General features: G+C 37.2%; 1 protein-coding gene and 1 long non-coding RNA gene across 4 annotated transcripts; one reads left to right on the forward strand and one right to left on the reverse strand.

Moving 5' to 3' along the window:
- Positions 1-3227: 3227 nt before the first annotated feature.
- LOC147503000 (uncharacterized) lies at positions 3228-5714 on the reverse strand. Of its 3 annotated transcripts, none has more exons than XR_015220095.1 (6): positions 5559-5714; positions 5336-5439; positions 4842-4991; positions 3948-4361; positions 3806-3854; positions 3228-3714 (listed from the first exon to the last, which is right to left on the reverse strand). It is a non-coding gene; the product is annotated as an uncharacterized LOC147503000 (long non-coding RNA). The 3 variants fall into 3 exon arrangements; XR_015220096.1 differs by having other exon boundaries at positions 5329-5439; XR_015220097.1 differs by lacking the exons at positions 5336-5439; positions 5559-5714 and adding an exon at positions 5121-5293.
- A 16144-nt stretch (positions 5715-21858) lies between these two features.
- On the forward strand, positions 21859-26686 carry LOC147503001 (uncharacterized). The gene is given in 7 exon segments (XM_086604678.1): positions 21859-23369; positions 23371-23661; positions 23707-23881; positions 25422-25557; positions 26172-26269; positions 26272-26324; positions 26498-26686. Coding segments are annotated over 7 exon segments (2424 nt in total). The 5' UTR covers positions 21859-21887.
- Positions 26687-27387: the final 701 nt, after the last annotated feature.

The following is a 27387-nucleotide window of genomic DNA, read 5'->3' on the forward strand; positions in this document are numbered from 1 at the left end:
TGTTATACACACATTGATTTCGATTTCAAATAATTTCACAGGATGGATTTACTAAAGGGATAAGATGATTTGTAAGCAATGGAGCACCCAAAACCATCAATGTGAATGTGTCCCTTATTATTATGTACAAATTTATTTTCTTTTATTTGGCTCAATGGTTATATTTTTCTTTTATTATTATTTTTTTTTTCGATAACTCCCACTTCATTATTAATAAACACCAAAATACAAAATATCAGAGTTTAGAACTATTGAGCTAGAGAGTGGCCCTTTTGTCTACTCTTTTAATCTACTTACAAATAAGTTGAGATAGTTCAGGAGAAACTTTCCTAATAGAAAATTAAATTGTGGATGTTCTTAATCCCATGTTGCATTAAAGTCTCTCTGTTGATGGTTTTACACGTCCCTGAAACTTCTCTTATGGATAGGCACCATAACATCCTTCACGCTATTAACATTATGAGTGCGTCAACCCAATTTGATTCATAGTAATAACATTATGGATCCTCTTTATAGCAGCTTCCTCATTTGATTCCATGTTCACTGAAGAGCAAACAACACGTTCATATGCTAATATGCTAATTATTTTCATTAGTAGGTTGCGGGTTGTTCAGTAATTCAATTTTATTATAATTCATTAATTAAATTTAATAAAAATACATAAAAATGGCTCCCGTTCAATGGTAGATTTTTGGTTAGCACATACATTTGTTTTCTTAATCGGGCATTCTCATAGACTCCTAAAAAAAATGCTCATTCCATATATTAGTTAGACCTCCCTAGATTTGTTACTTTCTCCTTCGTGTATTTTGTATTTATTTGGGCCTCCTCAAATATCAAAACACACATACAAACAAATTTCTAAAAAAACTCTTCCAACCTTTCATACGAATCCTAATAAAACAAAATTCCTAAAACCTACTAAACCAAAAACTCGACTTCTTATATCAAACTCACTCTCAAACCTAGCAAACAAACTTTCTTAAAACTCTCAAACCTAGCAACCGAGTTAGATTTTGAAAACTATCAGCATTCAAAAAAATAATTTATCAGCCACCATCCTATTCATGTAAGTTTTTCTTTAACACATTGTCAAGCTAGGTAATAGGGAATACACTTTGGTAATAGGAAATACACTCATGTTTATTTACAAGAGATACCTTTGCTCTAATTAAATTAGATTTTGAAAGCTTCATGTGTATTAAGATCGCTACAAGTTTGATACATATGTAGGAGCCTGTTTAGCCTCCTTCAATCTCTTATTTGTAACTTTTAGATTTTTCAGCACCCATTCCCGGTATGAATTCCATATTAAGATTCTTTAGCTTTTTACACCCATTCCTAATGACACACATGCTCCTGCAAATGTATGAACTGGAATTACCAGACATGTAACTTATATAACACTTTGAAATTCAAAAAAAATACCTAGAGAATGCTTTGTTAGACAACCTGAGACAATGCTTAGTAAACATATTAAATAGTATTGTAGCATATCCAATAAAACTTTACTGAAACCAAAACCTTCCCCCTACACTAAATCACATGTATGAAATCATACGTTATAGGAAAAGTAGACTAATACATACATACCATAGAGACTAAACACTAAATCAGCATGTATGAAATAATACGTTCTAGGATAAGTAAACATAGACTCACACCTCAAAGGGGGTGAAACATTTGCAATTAATCAACAAAATAACACTTGAATATAAATTTCAGTAGTTAAGTAAAGAAAAAGCTAACCAGCTTTGGTATGTTCCAATTAATCCATGTTCGTAAATGACCCCCAAGGTATTGACCTTAGCTTCAGTAGATACGACATTCATGAACCAAAAATGCTCATAAGATATAACAGCTACGAATACTCTATTTATCCACAACTTCATACCTTCCCTTGACAATTTATAACAGTGTCCCATGCCTTACACGACGTTGTGAATAACCTCCACAAGAAGCATAATACAATGGATTCCAACACATTCAAAGAATATAAAAAATTTGACTGATGAAAACATTCAAAGAATATAAGATAAATGGGAAAGCTCAGCCACTTGATCTATCACTGTTTTTCCAACATAAAAAACAAAACTCCTTTAGCAGCTGGGATAATTGCAGTTGTAGTAACAAGAAAAAATGGTAATGAGAATAATTTGATTCACAAAAATCAAAACCCAAGGATTGATATATAGAGACATTTTCAAAGGAAAAAAAAATTGTATCCAACTCATTCAAAAAAAAAATCAAACATAAACAGACCAACAAAGTAAACAAAATATATTGATTAATAATCACTGTAATATAGTTTCATTGCAATATAGATATTACAAAAATAGTCATAATACAATTACTAGACTATGAAGTCAAAGACTAACATAAAGATGAAAAAAAAATCATAACTACCAAAAGATACAAGTATGCCGGAAGAACTTTAGAGCAAAATTAAACCATACAAGTTCCTATTTAACCCCCAACTTAAGATATACAAGAGACGAACGTCACCAAAATAAAATCGTCCAAAGCCACCATCAAAAGCTTCGTACCACAGAGCATCCAAAATCTGTTCAGCTGAAAAATAAAATAAAAAAATAAATACACCAAAAGATATTAATTATACTATAAACATATTAATTATACTATAAACATGAAAACTTTATATCTCATCCACAATACAACCGGTTGTTCAACCAACTTTATTGACTTTTCATGTGATATTTTAACATGTAACCAAATGAACTTGGAGGAGTCTTATTACTGGCACTACACCAAAACAACTTTTTTGTGACGCCTATTTGGCATCACAAAATAATATTTGTGACGCCTATATTTGTGACGCCAAATAGGCGTCTCAATTTGCATCACAAAAATTTCTGACGGCATATTGGCGTCAGTAATTTGTGACGGCATTATGGCGTCAGTAATTTTGTGACGGTATTTTGAATTTGTGACGGCATTGTGGCGGCAGTAATTTTGTGACGGTATTTTGAATTTGTAATGGTATTTTAGCGTCAGTAATGTTGTGACGGCATTATGGCGCCAGTAATGTTGTGACGGTATTTTGAATTTGTGACGGTATTATGGCATCACTAATCATATTTTTGTTTTGCTTTTTAAAAAACATAATAATGCACCTGCTGCCATATATTTAGAAACTACCCCAAGTGCTCTAATCACTACTATACAATTGTTTCCATTCATCCATCCACATCTGATTACCACACAAATAAAATAAGAAATCTTGTATTAAAAATATTTAATATATATAACATTTTATTCTCAACAAACAATATAATTGTAACCCTGCTACATGCGTAGTCCCACATAGTAAATTTCACTCAACAATTGTATTAACACGCCTACACTTACAAAGAACCAGTTTTAACACTTACAAGGAACCAATGGACAACGACTTATAAAACGACAAGAAAGACCAGCCCACCATAGTTTGTCTTCATAGCCTTCTTTTGAACTTCTCTCAGCCAAGCTTAATGCAGACTCACTGCAGAATCTAACATTGAAGAATTGACTCTATACATACTGCCTTGTAACAAACTTGAATTGCTCCTTGTAACAAACTTGAATTAATTGAGAAGAAGCTTTACAGATCGAAGCTTCTCTCTTTTACGGTTGATGAGTGAGACTGCATCAAAATGGCGATATCTCTCGAACTTCCCATGAAAGCATATATGAGCGGTGGAACAAAGCTAGAATCTGTAATCCTCAGACAACAGAAGCAAAATTTCTATTAGACTATGGTATATAATACGATAATGTAAGATGTTGATAAAGAATAGTAACTCACAAAGACCGTATTGTCCAGGCAAATTTGCAAGCTTTGCGTACCCAATGTCCTAATACATTAGAGAATATGTAGATTTTAGTTTCGGACATGGGGAGGAATGGATCTCAATTGACTATTTTCTATTATGAATTATATTATCTACCTGAGGAATGTAGAGACTTGCAATTGTGAGGCCTGCTATGAGATCTCCCTTAAATTTACTAAAGTTATAGTTTCGCCCCTACATTGTGCTTCAGATCCACATCGCGTACTCTGCGGAAACGGTTGCCAGAAACAGTAAGGCCATCATGACTTAAGTACCAAAGGATTTTGATACTTAGCCTTTCATAGAAGAACTAAACACCAAGGGCACCGGCGCCAAGAAGCAAGCAAGCAAGCACCATGGTCCATGGCGGCAGCGGTAGCACCAAGAAATGACACCAGCGGCAAGAATAACACCAAAGCAGCGGCCAAAGGGCACAAGTAGGTCCATGGCAGCAGTAGTAGGCACCAAAGGTCCATGGCCAAGCACCAAGGTAAACACCCAAAGCAGCAAAGCGGGTATTAATGTAGTTTCCTAGTCATTGCATAGTACATATTAGGAAATATATATATGAAGGGTTAAAAGTCCAAAATACTGACTTCGAAAAGTCATAATGTTTTGTATTAGTATATTTGCTCGAGTCAGAAAGACATGACACACAATTTCTAATCTATTTAAAGGGTTAGTTAGACTTACCCCCCCTTTCAAAAATATTAGTGATACCCCCCCAATTGTAAGATCCAACGGCTACAAGATGATTTTTTTTTCCAGATGAAGAAATTTGACCATTGGATCTTACAAATGGAAAATGGGTAAGGCTATCTAACTCTTATTTAAAACTCAACATTATAGCTTAAACTCACCCTTGCACCAACTTTCCTCCAAAATACCATAAGGTAATATTGATAATTTGCTTCACCATATATATATGATCAACCACACACAGTTATTTCTCATGGTAACTGATTATCATTTTAAGCATTTCAAAAATAGTATAAATGTGATAATACTGACATGTATGCACAGTACGCTGCAAAAGTCCATGACGAAACCCACTTGGAAATGCTAAAGGTCTTGTAGCCAACATGCTTACAGAACTCCTCCCCAAGTCATCTAGAGCAATGGCTAATTTTGGGTATCTTTGTAGGAGATCCAAAGCAATATCTATACAAAATTAAGCCTTACTCGTGAGTATCCCAAAGTAGCAGCTTCATAATGCAAAACATAAGCCAAAGTACAAATGTAAAAATATCCAACTTTTAGTGAATATCAACTTCTACAGAAAGCAACTACTTGTAGTATCCCATATATCCAATCCCCACCAATTCAAGATAAATCATCAGATCCGCCAATATCTACTAACAAATCAAACATCAACCACATCCTGAGGCAATTCATGGATGAACTATCTGTTTTCTTTTCCTGTTTTCTATTCTTTTTTTTTTCTCCTTACTGCAACTAAAATAGACTTCTGTAAATGCAATGAAAAAAAAGGCCTCACCAAATACCTCAAACTGCAATTCCTTATAATGGATCCCAGTTCAACATAATCCTCTAGTCACTGCTCGTTTCATCACGCACACACGCGACACAAAAGCAAGGGGACTTTAGTCTGCAATCAAGAAAAGGATAAGTTGAGGTATCACAATTCACAAACCAAGATCAATGTGCTATCTAGAATTGAAATACATACAACACTTAATTAAGTAAAATTAACTGAAAATTACTGACCTGCCTATGTTGAGCTTGTGCAATTTAGCTTCATGGTCTTCTGATCACTTGGTTGCACAAGAACAGTGATAGTTTGCAAGCAAGTCAATCACTATATCAAGAAAAAGGTATATGTACTAGAAATAGGTGGTCCGTGGTGGACTGATATGTTTCCCTCCCTCACTATCACCTTATACTAAATTTGTGTGGTTCAAAATGCCTAAGTTTCATGGTTGTTATTTTTTTGGTTTCACATTAATGATTATAAAGTAGTTGTGGTGGGCTTTGTCCTTTTCATTCAAAAGTGACTATCTTAGTAGCCACTTGTTAGAGAATGTTTATTTGCTGCTGTAGTGGGGTTGGTGATCAGTCCACGTAACTTATCTACGTCTTGTGGCCTTGCACATATAATTTAGAAACACTGATGCATGATGACCAATGCATATCACTGTGCTTGATTGTACCCTACGGAATACTCAAAAATGGTAACACATAGGAAGAGACTGATACTAGTGGCATTTTTTGCAGAACCAAACACCCTACACATATCCCCCCTTTTTTTTTTTCTAGTACTTAATTAAATGAAAGTCCATAAATCTTCATCACTACTATAAGGCAAAAGAAAATGTATGCACAACACGGCTTTGTTAATTTGTGCTAAGCCAATTATGCGATATTGCTTGGAATAATTCAACGTTGACTTATCCAAGCAAATATTAAAAAAGATTTAGTAATTATTAAAAAACATACCTCGAAAAATCCAACACAGATCGCATAATGAGGGTTTAGCGAACCAAAGATGGAGCCAAGAATAATTCAACGTTGTGCAACCCTAACACGAAAATCAATTTCTCAGCACCGCTCAACCATGTTTTTGAACTCTAACCCAAAAAAAAAAAAAAAAAAAAAAAAAACAAATTAAATGCTATAAACTAGTACATAGAACGAACATCCATTCATATCCCATATTTAAATACATGAACAAAATCAAGTTTTAATGCAAGAATGACTACCTTGGTCGAGGGCTGCGACTTCTTGACCTGCCTCTTGGGTTCGGAGAGGTTTCTATCACTCTTCCTTTCTTACTATTGAAAGAAAAAACACAAAAAGTAAAATTTAAAGTGCTACTTATGACATAAAAGTAAAGATTATAGATATCTATGCAATCACAGTGACACTTGGCACCAGGGTTAAGCCTTAGGAGCATGGCGTGAGCCTAGGCATGCCCTGGTGTGCAGACACGCCATACACAAGTACACTATTCACGGGATGACTCAACTTAATAGTTTAGCTTTGGATTGGTTATCATGAATTTAAATTCAATTACGAAAATAATCAAGCACAAATCAGTAACTTACATTGGTTCGACATTTGGACCGTACTTAGCAAATTGAACCATGATATCTCTACCATCAACATTCCTTCCTGAAACAATAACACCAAAATATATATATATATATATTTGTACATAAATGCTCACTAAAACAACGCAAACAAATTAAACTCCCAGAATCCCTCGCTACTTTACAAAGTGAGCAAGGCAAGTGTTTTTATCCGTCTCCCTATAAACAATAAATGAGACCTTAGTTGTTCCTCACCATTGTGGTTAAATAAGAAGTGATCCTAACATGTAATTTAAACCTGTTTTGTCTTAACTAAGGCACAGTGTACAATATAATACTTGTAAAAAAATCTAAACTTTAAGCAACAAAAGCTATTTAATGATAATAAGAAGATTACCATCAAGCCTTTCAACAACTTTCTGAGCCTCTTTGCCATACTTGTACCGAACAAACGCAAATCCACGTGAATCTCCAGTCCTAATTCTCACAAAAAACAAAATTAAATTAACAACAAATTCAGAAAAGGAAAAAAGAGTAAAGAAAAATCGTACCTTGAAGCCTTAGGAAGGAGATGAAGAACACTGATCCAAGTGAGGAAGAGATATGGAGCAAGATTGAATATTTTGGTGAAGACAAGGGTTTCTGGAGCTGGTCAAATTGAAACGTTTTTTCGAATAGATCGAAATATCGAATAACAGGTGGAATTCGAATAGATCGAGAAAGGTGGAGAAGAAGGGTTTCTCATTTGGTGTTCTTAGTTCTTGCATTGAGGGTTGAGGGTTAAGGTCGAGAAGAAATCAAAGTCTTTGGACACTGTTTTGTGTTGACGCCTCGTCCTGTCGCACATGCCCAACACGTGTGTTGGTAAATTAAATTCTTTGACACCACCTTGCCGTTAGTATATTTTCTAAAAATTTCCTAAAGAAATTAAATGAATTATTTGATTAATTGTGACAGCAAAACCCACACAATGACGCCATAATGGCGTCACGAATTTTCTGATGCCTATTTGGCGTCACAAAACGAAAAAAGCCCCTCTCACAAAAAAGCTGTTATGGTGTAGTGTGGATGCGCATGATTTCTAATTTTGTATAAAGCACAAACATGAGGGACTCATAAATACAGGATTGAAAATGTTAGTTCTATGATAAGTATTGTGCTAATTGTCATTGAAACAATAATTCATAAGGCAAGGTCACTCATTTTGACATATACGAGTACACATCATCACTCTCTAACCACTCTATGTTTTTCCATAATTTGCATTTATCAGTGGTTTGGTCATAAATCAAATTAATTATGTTTGTTAAGCTATTTTTTCTTTTATTAATACTATGTTGTAGTATTAGTGTTGACATCAAGATTTGAAACACTACAATATTCTATAGTTAAAACTTTTTGGCACATAATAGTTCATGAAAATGGTCCCTATTCGTTAAAAAAGGCTGGGATCACCTAACCAACAAACCTAAACGCCGTTAAGAGATTCCTAAGATGGGCCTGTTATTAAGTTTGTGATTCATAATGTATGCCATGTGAATTGCTTCTGCAAGTATAGATATGTTACTTCAATACATTAATTCCTCCCTAAATGATAGAGACCATTATTTTTAGTGTTTTCATCAAAATTTAACTCACTACAATATTCTATAGTTAAAACTTTTTAGTACAAAATATTTCATGAAAACGATCTCCGTTCGTTGAACGGGCTCAAAAACTAGTTAATTTATTATTAGTAAAGTCAATTTAAGAACTTAAGAACCGAGCAGGGTCTCATTCAGTTAAACAAGCTATGATTCTGAGCCCAATACAACTCAAAGGGTGCAGAGCTAGATCGAGTGAATTGATAGTCAAGGGTGAGTGGAGCCATGGAGGGTTCCTAAGTGTTGAACATATCTTTTTTTTTTGTACGTGTTTCTTTCTTAATTGAACTCCCTCTATAGATCGTACTCTTAGGGAAGGCTGTAGTTTAATGGTTTGATTTAATGTAACAGGTCAGGGGTCGACCTTAACCCCCAAACTTACTCACAAAAAAGGAAAAAAGTCTCAATCTCTAGGTGTCGCTCTATTACTTTCCTTTGTTTTGTATGTACATCCTATCTATATCTTAATATTAAAGCTCCCACAAGGGGTATTTTTTGAGCTCTATTAAAATTTCACGTCATCTCCTATTAAAATCGGAATTTCTCTTCTATTTGAAAAACATAAATCTTTTTTTTACAACGGGAATTTCTCTCCTATTATAACGGGAATTCCTCTCATATTAAAACAAATTCTAGCACTTCTAATTAAAGCGGGAATCATTTTCCTATTAAAATGGAAATTCATCCCCTATTGAAAAGGGAAAATCTAGCATATCTAATTAAAATAGGATCTCTCTCTCAATTGAAAAAATGGGTTTTTAAAACTTAATTAAAACTTAATTTAAAACAATTTGTTAGAAAACAATTTAAAACAATTTATTAAAATGGAAATTCATCCCCTATTGAAAAGGGAAAATCTAGCATATCTAATTAAAACAGGATCTCTCTCTCAATTGAAAAAATGGGTTTTTAAAACTTAATTTAAAACAATTTGTTAGAAAATTAAAATGGTTTAGCGACTAAAATGGTAGTCCCAATTTTCTAAAAAAAATCTAAATGTTTTCAAAAGAGTCAATGCGTATGCATGGGTCTACAGGCTAGTTGTAACTATTTTTAACAGAAAAAACTTGCTCACTTAGAAAAAAGATATAGGTTGTTTTTCTAACAAGCTACGTACCTAAGTTTTTAATTAAGTAGTCCAGTTTTTAACTAGGGATGATATGACCTCTGTGATATATAGAATGTTAAGCACTTGAGCAGAAACTAGTAGATTGGATTGATCTACAAGTTCATTCTTGTTATAAATTAATAATTTATTGTTTCTCTTTCCAATTTTCCGCATGGTAGATCGATCCTCTGGTAAGTTTGATGCACAGGTCGGACCAATTTTCAGCATTGACAAGGAGCAAAGCTCTTCATCTTCCTGCACACAAATAGGGTTTTCAATATTCACGATTCTGTTACAAAGTTCAGTGGTTACCCATATTTGCAAACCTAGTTCACCACTTATATCCCCTTAATTCATTAATTTTTTTAAATTTTTTGGTAATCATTTGCAATATTATTAATATGAACAAGAGGTTACATTAGCATTTCCTTGCTCTAGGATTTGTTGCATCCATATTGGAGCTATATCAGTTGGTAGTACATACTGATAATCCCCCTCCAGCGCCTTTATAAGCCAAGTTGAAGAGTCATTTGTCCAGTTATCGGGCTGTGGGTTACATGAAGCATAAGTTACTAGCTTATGTGCTATAGTATTTCCACTTCTTTGAACATAGGTTATTTTAACAGTGTTAAAAAGTTCAAAAAGACTAGCTGCATCCAAGAGCATTAGTTGTGCTGGCCATGCTATATTGTAGGGCTTGTTTTCCAAGTAATCTATTGCAACCTTTGCATCCATTTCCACTAGTAAGTAGATTGTCGAGTGATAATTTGAGCACCATTGAGGGCTCTAAGTTGTCCGCGACATTCTGATTCCTTTGCACTGGTTGACCAACTGGTGGCTGTACCTGCAGTAACAATTTTCCCTTGGTGTCTCTCAATATATAACCATAGCTTGCTGAATTTTATTTATCATTAAAACTGGCATCCACATTTAATTTAAGGAACTCGGGTGGGGGCGGTTTCCATTGGGCAGGAAGAGTTAAGTTCCAACAAGTCATTTCCTGATGTTGGTTGTTCTAACTATCAAAGAACAAGGAGATGAGCTTACAGATTCTAGCAAAAGATGGTTTATTCTTATGATGCAGGATGTTGCACCTCTCCAACCGACCATATATTGGAATAAAGCAATAAACAGAACTTAGTCCACTTTTCAATCTCTATAGGCCAATCTTTTGGAGTTTTAAACCAAAGTTCAATCCAACTCTTGGTGGTACAGTACTGATAGGCTTCCAATTTAAATAACCATATATGGTGTATGAAACCATAAAACTCTTGTGAAAAGGCATACAAGAAGAAGATGGTGAACACTTTCTTTTGCATTTCCACACATTAAACATGACTTATCCTTTATATACATGATGCATGCCAAATGGTCCCTAGTTGGTGAAATGTCATTATAAAACTTCCATGCTAGAAGAGCTTGTCTTGGTAAATTTGAATTTTTCCAGAAATATAGATACCTATATGCATGCTAAGTTTATGATACATGGATTTTACACTATAGATACCTTTTTTTGTGAGATTCCAGTGAACATAATCCACCAAATTTCTACGGGAAATATACATATTATTTACATGCATGGCAGTGTTTATATTAAAGATAGAATGAACAACATTTAAACCCTTAATTCATTAATGAGATCTTTATAAAATGCTTCCTAATTTCGAAGATATGGCATTAGGATAACATTTTGCCATGTTCGTACTGGTTGTCTAAAACCTCTGAAGTAGTCTTTATGCGATGCTCATCATTTCTACAATTGACTACTAGTAATAATGCAATAATTTGCCATATTTTATGTTCGAACGCATGAAATCCATGAATACATATATCCAAATCTTTATTTTAGAGCGTGCAATGCAGATTACCAAATCATGAATGTGGAAAGAAAAAGAAAAAGAAAAAGTTCAATTATGATCTAATTAAAAAGACGTGGAACTTCATTAACCCTTAACCAATCTTTTATCCCTTAGTTACTCTACTTAAATCAAGTACATGATAACCACCCCCATATGGCCATATCAAATCCAAACGGGCAAACAGCCAATCCATCTATTATGGGCTTATCTACCTTCAAACCTTTACAGACAAGAAAGTGAGATTAAGATCTAAAAGAAGCTTATACCATGAGTTAGTCACCACCACCAAGTTGAAATCATCATTATGTTTTGAAGATTAGTTGCCACATCAATGCTAGAATATAAGATTTTTTCCTTGTCAAGGGGTACAAATCAGCTTCCAGGGAAGGCATTTCCACCACTACTAAAGCTTTGTTTTCAACTTTTCTCCATTTCTTTCTTCTACTTTTGCCTTGAGGTTGCTTTATGGATCGGACAAACTGAGTTATTGACCTTCCATAATCTTAAGTTAGTAGGATAGATAATACAATAGTAGTAGGAAAAAGCCAAAGTTGTTAAATTTGAGCAAATGGAGCCCGGCCAGATATCAATTTTCTTAGAAATAATGGCCCCTCTGAAGCCGAATCTCAAAGCGCATTGTCTCCCAAGTAGTGAAATGGAACTTCAGGTTATTAATGCAAGGATATTTTTATACTAAACAAATTTTAATTGAATATATGATTTTCAAATAACTAATACTAAGGCTCAGACCATGCTTTTTTTTTTGGTCATATACTAATATTGTTTTCACTATTCATTTCCAACGTCTTTGTGCATTATCGAGAGAATATGGATATTTCAAAAAATTGAGCTCAATTAATGTTTAGGACTTAGGAGTAACAGTAGGGGTGCACGGGTCAGGTTTGGGACTAAACTGACCCGGTTTATTTTTTTTTGGAACCAAACTGGTTGTGTTATACTAACCGAACCGAACTAATTTCCAACCAAACTGATATCCGAACCGAACTAACTGGTTACGATTTAACTGATATTAGCCGACCTGAACTGACCGGTTTTCATATATTTTAAAATTAAATCAATTAAATATGTATATTCTAATATGGTCGGTCCAGTTCGGATTTGAGACTAAACTGACGACCAAACCGACCCTATTGGTTTTCACATAACTTAACCGAACTAACCCTATTAGTTTTCATATAACTTAACTGAACCGACCCAACTAATAAACATAACTGACCTAATCGGTTCAGTCGGTTTTGTCAATTCGGCCGGTTTTATGCACATCCATGAGTAACAGTGAGGAGGACGATTGCCCTCACCTAAATGTGCCTGAAGCCGTGTGACGATGAGTTCATCTACCACAGAGGTGGATTGCGGAGTTTTATAGATAGTAAATTATTTAAAAATTGTACCTGCTCTAATATTACTTTTGGACTGCATTAATAATAATTTTTCAATAATTATAGACATTGTTAGTTTCACTCATTTTAAACATAAATGGTAATCTCATTTTGCTTTTAGAATTACCTTTCAAAGAAACCTGGACGATTGACCGGGATCAGTGATCCTTCACCTTTAACCTTTTTGTCTCCAATCAATAAGTAGCGGTTTATTGTCATATCTCATAACCTTATGGTGCTCACCATTGGTTCAGTATGAATTTGTAGTGTTTATGGAAATAGCTACAAAGATTTTTTTTTTTTTTTTTTAGCAAAATTGTATTAGTATGGGAAAAGAAAGTACAAGGTACATTGTAGTAGTTGGTTTGGGTTTGTACAGTCCCTAAACCACCTTTAACCAAACCTATAGTAGGTCACCGAGGGAGATTCCCATCTAGTAAGCCAGTCGGGTCTTTCCTTATACAAAACTTGATCCGTGCAATTGAGTGAAAAGCGCATGATTTGTGGCTAAATCAGCTGCAAAGTTTGCTTCCCGCCAAATGTTTGTAATCTGGCAATGAGACAAACTTCTTTGAAGTCTCTTCCACCTTTGTCTTAAGAACCATGGAAGTTGGTCCTCTCCAAAGGCCATGACTGCTGCTATAGAGTCCCACCCATACTTTATTCCACCCCTTGCTTACTGCCTACTCAATGCCCTCAAGAATACCCCGGATTTCAGCTATGTAGCAAGTGTTAAAACCAATATTTCTGCACAGAACTTGTATGATTTCACGTACAGTTCGAATTCCTAAAGATTGCACCATAACTTGCTTCACCGGGATTTCCTTTGGACGCACCATCTGTGTTGATCTTAATGATGTCGAGATCAGGTGGGTACCCCTTACAGTTTCTGATTTTTTGGGCTCTCGGATGTCTTGCTTGTAAACCCCATTTTTCCAAAATCCTCATATCTACCGCCCCATGCATACTTCCTTTAGAGAGGGAGTAGGCATTGTGTATAAAGGTTTGGAGCTTTATCTTGCACTGCGTTAAGTGTGGTCTTTTGTTGTCAAAGACTACCAGGTTCCTGTGCTTCCAAAGGAGAACCATTCCCTCCATTACGGTTGCAGTCCACAAATGTACAATGATTGTACTTCTGTGATTACATCTCGATATTGCCTCCTTTAAATTTGTAAAGATTCGGAATCCAAACTGCCTTGCCACCCACTCCTATATTTCCTTTGCGAAACTACAGTCCCATATGATGTGCTGGAGATTTTCTTCTGCCTGACAACCCAAGTAGCATTTGGACGCCATCTGAAGGCCTCTGTGTTGCATGGCAGCGTCTGTTGCTGCACACTTTTGGCAAAGTTTCCAAGCAGTACCTGCAGTTCGAGGATGCACATATTCATTCCAAACTTGTTGCTGCCAATCCACTTTCGTGTTTTTTCTTTGGATGACTTGAAATGTTGAAGAGACTGAAAAGTTTCCCTTAAGGTCCTCCTTCCAGACACTACAATCCTTTCATCTTGCCTTATGACAAGAAGGTTCTCTATGTCCACTCCCATATGTTGCAACAACAACAAAAGTGGAGGAGGTATGTTCCATACACCATTATGAATTATCAAACTGAGTTTTGCCCTGCAATTCTTCAGCTGGGTTGTAGAAAGTTGTAAAGCCTGTTGGATCGATTGCTCACCAACCCAGACATCTCTCCATAGGTCCACTTTGTTCCCATCACCTATAAGCCACTGAGACCTTGAAGTAACTTCGTGTAGAGCCCATCCGATGTCTGGCCATAGAGATGACTTTGTGTAGTATTCGATGGGTTCATTGTCTCTAGTAAAGTATTTACTTCACATAAACACAGCAAAATCATCTTCTTTGTATTTGACATGCCAAGCCAACTTCATCAACAATGCTAGATTGAGCTCCCGTAACCTTCTAATGCCCAGCCCCCTTCCTCCTTCTGTTTGCAAACTTTATCCCAAGAGACTGTTACACATTTCTTGATCGCAGGATTACCCAACCATAGAAAGTTTCTGAGTACTGACTCTGCTTCTTTAATGACACTAGATGGCCACTTGTAAGCCCCCATATTGTATACTGGGATGCTAGAAAGAACCGAGTGTATAAGCACGCATCTCCCTTGAAAGGAGAGAAGCTTGCCTTTCCATGAGGTAATCCTTTTCCTAATTTTGTCCAGTAAAGGAGTCACTGATGCCCTAGTGATTCTTCCTGCTATCAAAGGCACACCCAAGTACTTTTCAGGTAAAGCACCTATTTGAATGTTCAGCATTTGATGGAGATGATCCTACCTTTCTTGAGTCATACCACCTAGAAACATCTTGCTTTTTGTCTTGTTGATTATCTGTCCTGAAGATGCTTGGTATCTTTCCATTAATTCCACTATGTTCGCCACACTTCTGTAATCCCCTCTTGAAAAAATAATGATATTATCTGCATACAGTAAGTGAGTTGGTGCACTCACTCCTTTTGCACTAGTTAGAGGCATAGTTTTCCTTATCTCTCTGAGTTTGTTCAAACCCCAACTTAGTGTATCCTCCGCTAACACAAACAGGAGTGGGGATAGGGGATCCCCTTGTCTCAAGCCCCTACCAACTGGTATATACCCAACTGGCCCACCATTTAGAAGAATGGATAGTCTAGCAGTCTTCAATAATGCCATCACCATCTTTATCCATTTCTCTGCAAATCCAAATCTCTCAAGCACGACAACTAAGAACTCCCAGCTCAAAGTATCATAGGCTTGGGATATATCGACTTTCAATGCGAAACTCCCACCGTAGACTTTCTTGTCTAACACATTCATCATCTTAGAAGCAAACCCAATACTGGATTGTGGCTCTCTCCCCTTGATGAAACCACTTTGCTCCTTTGAAACCAAAACCTCAATGAAGGTGTTTAGCCTAATCTGCATAATCTTTGGAAAAAAATTTATGAGGAAGTTGCTCATGCATATAGGCCGATATTGGGATAGCTTACTTGCATTTTTATCTTTTGGAATGAGGGCAATGAAACTTGCGTTCGCGCCATTTGGTATGATGGCCTCTCTGAAGAAGGACTTGACTGCCATACAAACATCCTTTCTTATGATATCCCAGCAATGCACATAAAAACAGCCTTGGTAACCATCTGGGCCTGGGGAGCTGTCTGCATTACTACTCTTAATGGCTTTGAAGATCTCTATATCGCAAGGGATCGGAACATAGCATCTCATTCATCTCAGAAGTGACTCTCAAAGGTATGAGATTCATTAAGGCATCATCGATCATTACTTCTTTGTATTGGAACTTCTCTGTGTAGTATTGAATAATGTACTGGGATATATCTTGCTGGGTGAACAAGACATTTCCATCTTCTGTTTTCATCTCTGTTATCATAGACTTGGCTTGCTTGATGTTGCATACCCTATGAAAATAAGTAGAGTTCCTTTCACTATCAGAGAGCCAGGAAACTTTACTTTTCAACTTCCAATGAATACTCTTTGTCTTGTAGGCCTGATCCAAAGCTTGTTCCTTACTTCCCATTTCATTCAGGATATTCAAATCCGTAAGGTTATTATCAGTTGCTTCTTGGGCTAGCGCAAAGTTTTCTTTAGTTTTCTTGATGTTATCCTCTATATTCCCAAAAACGAAAGTATTCCAGCCTTTAAGAACTTCTTTAAGCATCTTAAGTTTCTTACCTATCCTAAAGATAGGTGTTCCTTCTATATAGTGCGGCCAACTCATCTTCATCAGATCCAAAAAAACTTTCATGAGTGATCCAAGCCTTCTTAAATCTGAAGGGCACATTACTCAGTCTTGGAATCTTTACCATACCTCCAATTAATGGTGAGTGATCTGACCCTGACCTACTATCCACCCTGTATCTCCACTCTGGGAACTTGTGTAGCCATGCTTGGTTAAAGAAAATTCTGTCCAACTTAGACACGATCCTTCCTTGTCCATGCTGATTGTTGCACCATGTATACCTCGAACCCACAAAAGAACTTTCCTGAAGGTTACAAACATTGTACCAATCATAAAATTCCGACATTGCAGCTCTTCTTGGAATCAATCCCCCTTTCTTTTCCGCATATTGTAGAACCACATTAAAGTCGCCTACCACAACCCAAGGAGCGGAGGGGTTTAGAGATGATAGTTCCTGTCATAAAGCTCTTCTGTTAACCATCAGACAATTGGCATGAACAGCTGAAATAACACAATCTTCTACCATAACTGTAATGTGCTGAGAGGATGCCTGAATTAGAGTTGCATTGATGCCCCTTCTCCATAAGAACCAAATATTTCCTATTCTACTAACAGAATCATTGTGGAAAAACTGATAGTCAAAATATGCTAGCCCAAGACTTAGCAAAGTACTACTAGTAGGCTTAGTCTTGGATTTTGCTACACAAAAGACATCTGGACACACCTTCTGAATCATGTACTTTATTCTTATTAAAACTCTCTCCTTCCTAATTCCCCTCACGTTCCAATATATTATCTTCATAAGGAATTATTGAAGTATTTGATACATGTACTTTAGCTCTAGTGCAATGCTCACCAGTGCTAAAGTACTTTCTGTTCTCTTACTACCAGGGGGTCTTCCAATTCGTCTTGTACCCTCCTCTTGTTCCTGTTCAGTCATGTTAGCCCAACTCTTCGACACTTGTTCAACTTCTTTAAGGAGTTGCACTTGTACACTGGGAGCAAGTGTTTTTGCAGCAATCTCCCTTTCCTCAGATCCCTGTTCACATTCTAGCAACACAAAAATTTTTGAAGCTCAACTGCGTGCTAATTACTGAGAGTTTGTTGGCCATGTTCAGTAATGGCCACTACCTGAGCATCCTCCTGTACCACTACTAAATCAGAACCTTCTACCCTTGTTGGCTCTTCATCCTCCAAGTCAAAACCTTCATCAAGCATTTCATTATCCCCAACCTTGTCCACATCATAAAAGACATCATTTTCCGCATTAGAAAGGGGTATGTTGGAGTCTGCAATGACATTTATTACTGCTTCTTCCATTAACTCCACACTCACTCCAGCAGCTTCATCATGTACTTGGATTTCCCCGATCACACTAGTAACACCTGTCGCTACCGTGTTTGAAGTCTCCGCTTGTTTGTTCTTTTGTCTCCACCTTTTCTTCTGCCATTTTGATGCCTCTGATGTGTCTTTTGTGGTCAGTTCTCCCTCCTAGTCTTTGTTTGATTCTTTTGCGCTAGGGGCTCCAGTTAAGTCCTTCAACTGTCGATACTCAGTGACAAGATGACCCACAATCTTGCAGTGATTGCAAAACTTGGGTATCTTGCCAAGTTTTACCTCTTGTCAGAATTCATACGACTCATCAACCTCCACTAGAATTTTATCAGGAATGTTTTTTGAGAGATCAATATCAACTAGGACGCTCACATAGTAGCCATTGTCCCTTTCCAGGGAATTCTTGTCGACTCTTAATGGACACCCAAGAGTACGACCCATCACCATTAAGGTTTCCACCTCCCAATATTCCAGGCTGAGTCCAGGGAATTTAACCCAGACATGAGCAACAAAATTTATGTGGCTTTCTGGTGAGAAATTTTGAGTCCAGTTAGATAGCCTAAGTAACTAGTTACCAAGGTACCAAGGACCCCCAAAACTAACTCTTTTGAAATCATCTTCATTTGAAAACCGTAATATGATGTATCCCTTACCTAATGGAGAGATTTTTATTGCGTCTTTCAAGCCCCACTTAGCGTTAGCTTCTTGCCTTATGCTTTCTAGCACGATGTTCTCCATATCCAGCCAAGCAACCAGTGCATATTTGCACGCTTCAAGTCCCTTCTCAACAACCCTTGCTGGAAGTCTTATGGAAGGTGTGTCTCCTCGTTTGCTTGGTATAGGTAAGGACTCCAGATCAACTGTTTGAGTCATACGATTCTTTGCTTTCTCAGCATATGTAGGTTTGGGTGTGATAAGTGCAGAATTATTACATATTCACGCCCAATTTTATATGAGTTAGTCCAGTTATTTTATATAATTTCGTATTGATTATCGTGTTTCCTTGGTTTTTGCAGAAATGGTATGAATCGGAACAGGTTGAAAAGTCTTTGGAAGTTGGATGATTGTGCTATAGAGGGGCCCTCTATTTCCTAGCGGCTTGACTAAGCCCAAGTGACCAAAGCCCGTAACCGAGAGTTAAAAGGTTGGACCGAACCAGTTAACAATTAATGGCCATACCGGTTCATGTCCACATGAGAGCACCGAATCAGACCTTATGTTTCTCCACCCTTCGCCATGAATGCGAAAACATTTTTCACGAACAGAATCGTTTCCTCCCGACAAGATCCATTCTCATCTCTCATCCCTTCAATTCAAGCTTCCAAAACCAGTCCATATACACACACTAAAAATCCCGCACCCACTAATTACTGGTCACACCACTTCTTGTCCATCCGAAGAAGCACCATAGCAACCCATCTTACCTTCTCCCATTCACTTAACAGAGAACAAAAGGCCGAAAGTCCTTATTCAAATAAAACCGATCGAATTCAAAATCTCGCTACCAAATTAGATACTCCTAGTTCCATTCCAAATCAAACACTGCTAAAACCGAAACCTTTATATATACAAGTGAAAATAAAGAAGGAAGGGGGCGAAAGCAATTGGGGCTGGTCTTGGTGAGAAAAACTGACAAAAGAGAGAAAGAAGCGGCTCTTTGGTTGGAAACAAAGACAAAGAAGGCGCCGGCTCTCAGATTGGAAGAGAGGGAGAACAGAAAGGAGAGAATAGAAAAGCCGTAGCAGGAAAACACAGCAGTAAAGGAAGGTCGAGAGCTGGAAAAACAACACGTTAAGGACGCATTTGAAGCCGGAGACCGAACCGAGAACAGGAGAGAGAGGTCGAGACTTTGAGTCGAACGAAGGAGCGCGAAGAAGATAAACCCGTAGTACTCTATTGGATTTATCAATGGGTTTATTCTTTTCTGTTTTTACAGTTCTACTTATTATGTCTAACTAAATCAAAGCTAGGGCTTAGAGGAAGCCCTAGATTTGCGTAGGTTTACACTGTTTAATTGATTAATTGTTCTCTAGATTAATTAATAACCCATTGATTTCACGATATTAATAGAATACTTTCATTGATTATATCTCGCATGTTAAAAAGTTCATGACTTGACTAGTTAATCGTTAGATAAATATTCTGTTCTTATCAAAGCATCGTTTCTATCATTTACGTAAACTTGTGAGAAGTCGTGCTTTTAAGAAGACGATTTTTGCTAAGAGTTTATATTCTCGTTTGTTGAAATTGATCAAACCAATATATAGATTTATATAAGAGCTCAACGCTTCACATCTCCGAAAAGCTAGGGTTTCTTTTCCCTCGTGCTACTCGTAATTAAAAGAGAACTTTAAAATTAATTAAACTAAAATAATCTACAACGGTCTAGGGTGGATTCAATGCCTTAGTGTTTTCTTCGTTAATAGTTAATCCATTTAATTTATTGCTTTTCGTAGTAATTAGTTAATTTTAATTAATAGTAATTCAAACTTCCATAAAAAAAAATATTGTTCGAATTAGGTTAGGTAATATTTTAGTACTCGTTTGTCCGAAGTAGCAATCCCTGTGGGATCGACCCGTTCGCCGCAACTATTTTCAACGATAGTCGTAAACTTTTGGTTTAACTAGGGTTAGATTAGTCTATTTAATTAGACCGACTAATTACCTACCAAGTTTTTGCCTTGCCGGCGGGATTGCAGTGGTGCAATCGAGGTTTTAGGGTCTTACTTAACGTAATTCCGTAGTTTAAGTTTAGTCGTAGTTATATTAATTTGTAGTTTACGTATTTAATTTTAGTTATTTTTGCAGATAGTTAAGCAAATATTTCTTCTTACAAGGTTGATAGTCGTGATTTGTTGTGGACTTTGTGAAGTTGCTTGCTGTCGTCACCCGGCGTCGCAAGTAGCCCTCGAAGGCTCACGCCGGAGGTACGTCTCTTTCCTTTGTGGGGTTGAATTTTGTTTGTTCCGTGTGTTTTGCTTGTTTCATTGTTTCTTGCATTTAGTATTGGTTAAGTCACCTTTGACCAGCCTTAGCCATCTTGCATTAGGACAGGTTTTAGCCCGCTCATTAGGAAAGTCCTTTTGACACGTGGATCGAGTGACGGTGCTTTTGCACAAGAACTGGGAATCGTGTTATTTGGGTTTAGGAGCAAATATATTAAACAATATTTAAAAATTCAATCTGGGTTGAAATATTTGTTTGATATTGTTTGTGTGAGCATCGTTTGCATCATTTATTAGAGTCTTAGGTTTTAGAAGTGGTTTATGATTGAGACTCGATCCAATAATCCAGAGTTAGCACTGTTTGATTCAGAAATTGAACGGACACTTCATAGAAGGATTAGAAATCTCGCCGAGTTAGAGATACCTATAACCTTTGTCGGCAATACACCAATTTTTGCTGACATGGCTGACAATAATAATGACATTGTTGCCCAAGTACCTAGGTCCATTAAGGAATTCATATATCCTACTAGGACAACTCGACCATCTTGCATCGTTCCTCCACCGACCAATGCTAATCATTTCGAGTTAAAGCCCAATCTACTTGGGTTACTTCCTAAGTTTAGGGGTACGGATGAGGAAGATCCATATCTTCATGTAAGGGAGTTTGAAGATATTTGTGGGACTGTGAAGCTTCAAATAAATTTTAGCGATGAGGCTATAAAGTCGGGTTATTCCCTTTTTCCCTTAAGGAGAAAGCGAAGAGTTGGTTTCACACTCTTCCATCTAATTCCATAACTACATGGGAAAGATTATGCATTGTGTTCTTAAAGAATTTTTTCCCTAATCATAAGGCAACTGCTTTTAGAAAAAATTTATCATCTTTTTGCCAAGCTGATGGAGAGTCATTATGGAAGTGTATGGAGAGGTTCAAGGACCTGCTCTTGCAGTTGTCCCAACCATGGCCTAGAGAAGGGTAGGCTAATCTGATTCTCTATGAGGGTCTTGATTTTAGCTCTAAGGCTATGATTGAGACCATGAGTACTGGAGATTTCTGTGATAAGACTGTGGATGATGCATGGTCGTTTTTAGAAGACGTTGCTGAAAAGGTCCAACAATGGGAAACTAGTCGTGAGCCTAAGAAGGTGGCTAGTAGTACTACAAAGAATGTTATGTTTCACGTTGATAAGGATTTTGACTCGAATGCCAAAATAGCTGCCTTAGTTAGAAGAGTTGAGGCTCTTGAGGTAGAAAAGGAGACAAAATCTCCAGCTCAAGTTAATAATGTTGAGACCCCTGGTTGTTTGTTGTGTGATAGTCTTGATCACGTGATTGATAATTGCCTTGGCATTACTGCGCAAGTTAATGCTTTTAATTCATACCAAAAGCCAGGCAATAATCCATTTTCTAATACGTATAACCCTGGGTGGCGTAACCACCCCAACCTATCTTGGTCCAAGGGTATACATCAGGGTGGTCCAGTTAGTAATACAAACCCGGTACAACAGTATACACCCCAACCACCTAAGCTGTCACCTTTAGAGGAAACCATGGCTCAATTAGCACAGACCACCATGAAATTCCAGGAAACAACCCAACAGTTTATGCAAGCCAGTCAAACGGCTACTCAGGAGAATGCTCAAGCCCTTAGGAAGTTGGAAGTTCAAATTGGTCAAATTGCTAATACTTTGAATGAGAGGGACAAGGGTAAGTTTCCTAGTCAACCAGTGGCTAATCCTAGGGGGCAATTTGAAATAGGTTCTAACTTGAACCAAGGGAACCACCAGGAGCAAGCCAAGTCTATTACTATTCTTAGGAGTGGTAAACAGGTTGATAATAGGGTTGAGGTACCTAAGGATGGTGAAGTCAGATCTGATCCTATAGAGATTGAAAGGGAGGAGAATGACATAAGTGGGACTACTAGTCGTAATACTTCCAAGGAGAGCTTAGAACCTCCTACTCCTGTGCAGACTAGTCCTATACCTTCTTATATACCAAAAGCTCCTTTTCCCCAACGGTTAGATCAAGCTAAGAAAGGTTCTAATTTGAGTGAGATGATGGAGTTGTTTAAACAAGTTCAAATCAACATTCCATTACTTGATGCCATAAAACAAGTTCCTTCTTATGCCAAGTTTCTTAAGGATTTGTGCACACGGAAACGTAAGTTGAATGTGCACAAGAAAGCCTTCCTTACCGAGCAAGTGAGCTCCATTATCCAATTCCAAACCCTGCCTAAGTTTAGAGATCCTGGATGCCCTACTATTTCTTGCGTAATTGGTGATCATATGATTGAGAAGGCATTGCTAGATTTAGGGGCTAGTGTTAATTTGTTGCCCTATTCGGTTTATTTACAGCTTGGTCTTGGTAAATTAAAACCCACCACCATTACTCTTCAATTAGCGGATAGGTCTGTGAGAGTTCCACGGGGTATTATTGAAGATGTTTTGATTCAGGTTGACAAGTTTTATTTCCCTGTTGATTTTATTGTTCTAGATACACATGCTCAGGGACCCTAAGCACCACATTCCTCTTATCTTAGGTCGCCCATTCTTGGCCACATCTAATGCTATCATTAACTGCCATAATGGACTGTTGAAGCTTTCTTTTGGTAATATGACTACCGAGCTTAACATGTTTAATGTGGGTCAACAACCCCCTGAGCCTGATGATTTTTGGGAAGTTAATCTTATTGAGTCTGTGGTCCATAAGACTTTCTTAGAGAGCTATTCCGATGACCCTCTTGCGTCTTGTTTAGCTCATTTTGGCGGTGATTTTGATGTGGATAGTTCTATTTGTGAAGTTAATGCTTTGCTTGATGCTACCCCGATCTTAGATACTAATAAGTGGAAAACCAAGGTAGAACCTCTTTCTCCTTCTGATTCTAAATCAGTTTCTTCCATAGAGAGTCCTCCTAAACTCGAGTTGAAACCATTACCTGAAACTCTTAAGTATGTCTTTTTGGGGCCTGATGAGACCTTGCCTGTTATTATTGCTTCTAATCTTGATAGTGAACAAGAGAGTAAATTGCTTGGGGTTCTTAGAGACCATAAAACAGCTTTAGGGTGGACTATTATTCGATATTAATGGGATCATTTAATCGATTGTATGCATCATATTCATCTAGAGGAGAATGCTAAACCAACCCGCGAATTCCAAAGACGGCTTAATCCTAACATGAGAGAGGTAGTGAGAGCCGAGGTTCTCAAGTTGTTAGATGCGGGTATCATTTACCCCATCTCCGATAGTCAATGGGTGAGTCCGGTTCAGGTTGTCCCTAAGAAGTCTGGTATTACGGTAATTAAGAATGCTTTGGCGAAGTTAGTTCCTACCCGTATGACTACTGGGTGGCGTTTTTGTATTGACTATCGTAAGTTGAATCTAGCCACTAGGAAAGATCACTTTCCTCTTCCTTTTATTGACCAAATGCTTGAACGGTTAGCCGGTCATAAGTATTATTGTTTTCTCGATGGGTATTCGGTTATTACCAAATATGTATTACACCCGGATCAAGAAAAGACTACATTTACTTGTCCTTTTGGAACTTTTGCCTACCGTCGTATGCCATTTGGGTTATGTAATGCACCTGGTACCTTCCAGAGATGCATGCTTAGCATTTTTTCTGACATGGTAGAGAAGTTTCTTGAGGTGTTTATGGATGACTTCTCTGTATTTGGTGATTCTTTTGATGAGGGTTTGCACCATTTGGAATTAGTGTTAATTAGGTGCAAGGAGAAGAATCTGGTGTTGAATTGGGAGAAGTGTCATTTTATGGTTCAACAAGGTATTGTTCTTGGTCATATCGTTTCTAGTAAAGGCATTGAGGTCGATAAGGCCAAGATTGATGTCATTTCTAGTCTTCCACCACCTAAGACTGTGAAAGATATTAGGTCTTTTTAGGTCATGCTTGGATTTTATAGGCGATTCATTAAGGACTTTAGCAAGATTTCTCGCCCCTTATGCAATTTACTTGGTAAGGACGCGTCGATTTTGTCTTTGATGATGATTGTCCGAAAAGCTTTTGAGAAGCTTAAACATTTATTGACTACCGCTCCTATCATACAACCACCCGATTGGAGTGTACCTTTGAGTTAATGTGTGATGCGTCCGGACTATGCTATTGGTGCTTTTTTTAGGTCAACGGTTTGATAAATTGGCCCATGTAATTTATTATGCAAGTCGAACTCTTAATGATGCCCAAATGAATTACACTACAACCGAGAAGGAATTGTTAGTCATGTGTTTTTGCTTTAGACAAGTTTAGGTCTTATCTCATAGGGTCTAAGGTTGTCGTGTTTTATCGATCATTCGGCTTTGAAGTATCTTCTTTCTAAAAAGGATGCTAAAGCGCCTTATTCGTTGGGTCCTCTTATTACAAGAGTTTGACATTGATATTAGGGATAAAAGTGAGGTAGGAGAACGGGTTGCTGACCACTTGTCTAGGCTTATAGTAGAGTCTTCTACTAGTCTTTTGCCTTTGAATGAGTCCTTCCCTGATGAGCAACTTTTTGGTGTCTCCCAGTTGCCTTGGTATGCAGATATTGTTAATTATCTTGTTATAGGTCAGTTTCCTTCTCATTTGAGAAAACAAGATAAATCTAAGTTTCTTGCTGAGGTTAAGTATTTTTTCTGGGATGACCCACACTTGTTTAAGTCATGCCTTGATCAGATTGTTAAGAGATGTGTTCCGGAGAGTGAGTTTCATAGTATTCTCTCCTTTTGCCATGACCATGCATGTGGTGGTCACTTTGGTCCTAAGAAAATGGCTGCTAAGGTTTTGCAGTGTGGTTTTTATTGGCCTACTCTATTTAGAGATGCACATGAGTTTTGTTTAGGATGTGATCGCTGCCAGCGTACGGGTAATATTTCCCATAGGAACATGATGCCTCTTTCCCCTATTTTGGTTGTTGAGCTTTTTGATGTGTGGGGTATAGATTTCATGGGTCCTTTTCCTCCTTCCTTTGGTTATCTTTATATCCTCGTCGCGGTAGATTATGTTTCTAAGTGGGTTGAGGCAGTGCCATGTAAAACGAATGATCACAAGGTTGTAGTTAACTTTTTGAAATATAATATATTTTCTCGTTTTGGTACTCCTTGTGCAATTATAAGCGATAATGGTACTCATTTTACACATCGTGCGTTTGAATCCTTAATGAAAAAGTACTCTATTACTCATAAACTTGCTACCCCTTACCATCCCCAAACTAGTGGCCAAGTTGAAGTATCTAATAGGGAAATTAAACGGATTTTAGAAAAGACAAGTCACGACCTGAGCGTAAGGATTGGTCTCAACGTCTTAATGATTCCCTTTGGGCTTATAGGACTGCTTATAAGACTCCCATTGGTATGTCTCCTTACAGGCTTGTGTTTGGGAAGGCATGTCATTTGCACGTGGAATTAGAACATCGTGCTTTTGGGCCATTAAAACTTTTAACTTTGACATGCGTAGAAGCGGAGTTCACAACGTAAGCTTCAATTAAATGAGTTAGCTGAGTTAAGGAATGAGGCATATGAGAATGCCAAGATTTACAAGGAGCGGACTAAGATTTTTCATGATAAATCTATTCTTCGCAAGTCCTTTGAACCTAATCAAAAAATTTTGCTATATAATTCTCGTTTGCGTCTTTTTCCTGGTAAGTTACGTTCTAGGTGGACTGGTCCCTTCATTGTTAAAACTGTTTTTCCTTATGGTGCTGTTGAGATAGAGGATCCTACGGATGGTCGTATGTTTAAGGTTAATGGTGAACGCTTGAAACCATATCTTGATGGTTTTGCTAATAAGGATGTGGAAGAAGTGGATCTTATTGATCCTATTTATCATGACTAAAGGAGTATGCTTGTTGTATTTTAGTAGTTTAGGTTTTGTTTTTCGTTGTTTTTAGGTTTTGTTTTTCTTTTGTAAGAGTCGCTTCGTATTGTTCCCGAATATTTCATTCCAGCCCCTAGTCTCCATTTGGGTTAACCAATGAGAAACATATTATTGTGATTTTCAGGTTATGAAATGTTTTGTATTTATGAAATGTCGAAAATACAAAGGAGACTCTGTCCAAAAAATTTCAATTTTGGGGCGTTCATTTTGTGTTTAGTTGGTAGACAAAATGCTAATCTAAGAATTGGGTGTGCGAAGCATTCGTCTGCTAGAGACGTTAACTGTAGCGCTTATGGGAGGCAACCCATGTTTTTTTTATTTTTTGTTGAGTCTTTTGTGCACGTATATCATGCATTCCACTCTAGCACCTTTTCTCTGCCTTTTTGGAGACGTGTAACTCTATGGGATGAGACACGTGACACATTTTAGTCATTGTAGTAACTTGGTTCCTCTTTTATATTATCATTGTTATATCTTTTGTGAGGTACTAATTTCTACAGGTGACTCAAATATATTATTTTTCGTTTTTGGAAGCTCTTGGTAACCTCTTTCTTTATATACTTTTACTTGTCCATGTTGTTATCTTTTAAATTCCGTATCTATGTTAACATTGAGGACAATGTCTATAAGAAGTTTGGGGGTGGGAACAAAATGTTTGT

Source organism: Coptis chinensis, chromosome 4 (genome assembly GCF_015680905.1).
Source record: "Coptis chinensis isolate HL-2020 chromosome 4, ASM1568090v1, whole genome shotgun sequence".
In the NCBI taxonomy this organism is placed as follows: Eukaryota; Viridiplantae; Streptophyta; class Magnoliopsida; order Ranunculales; family Ranunculaceae; genus Coptis; species Coptis chinensis.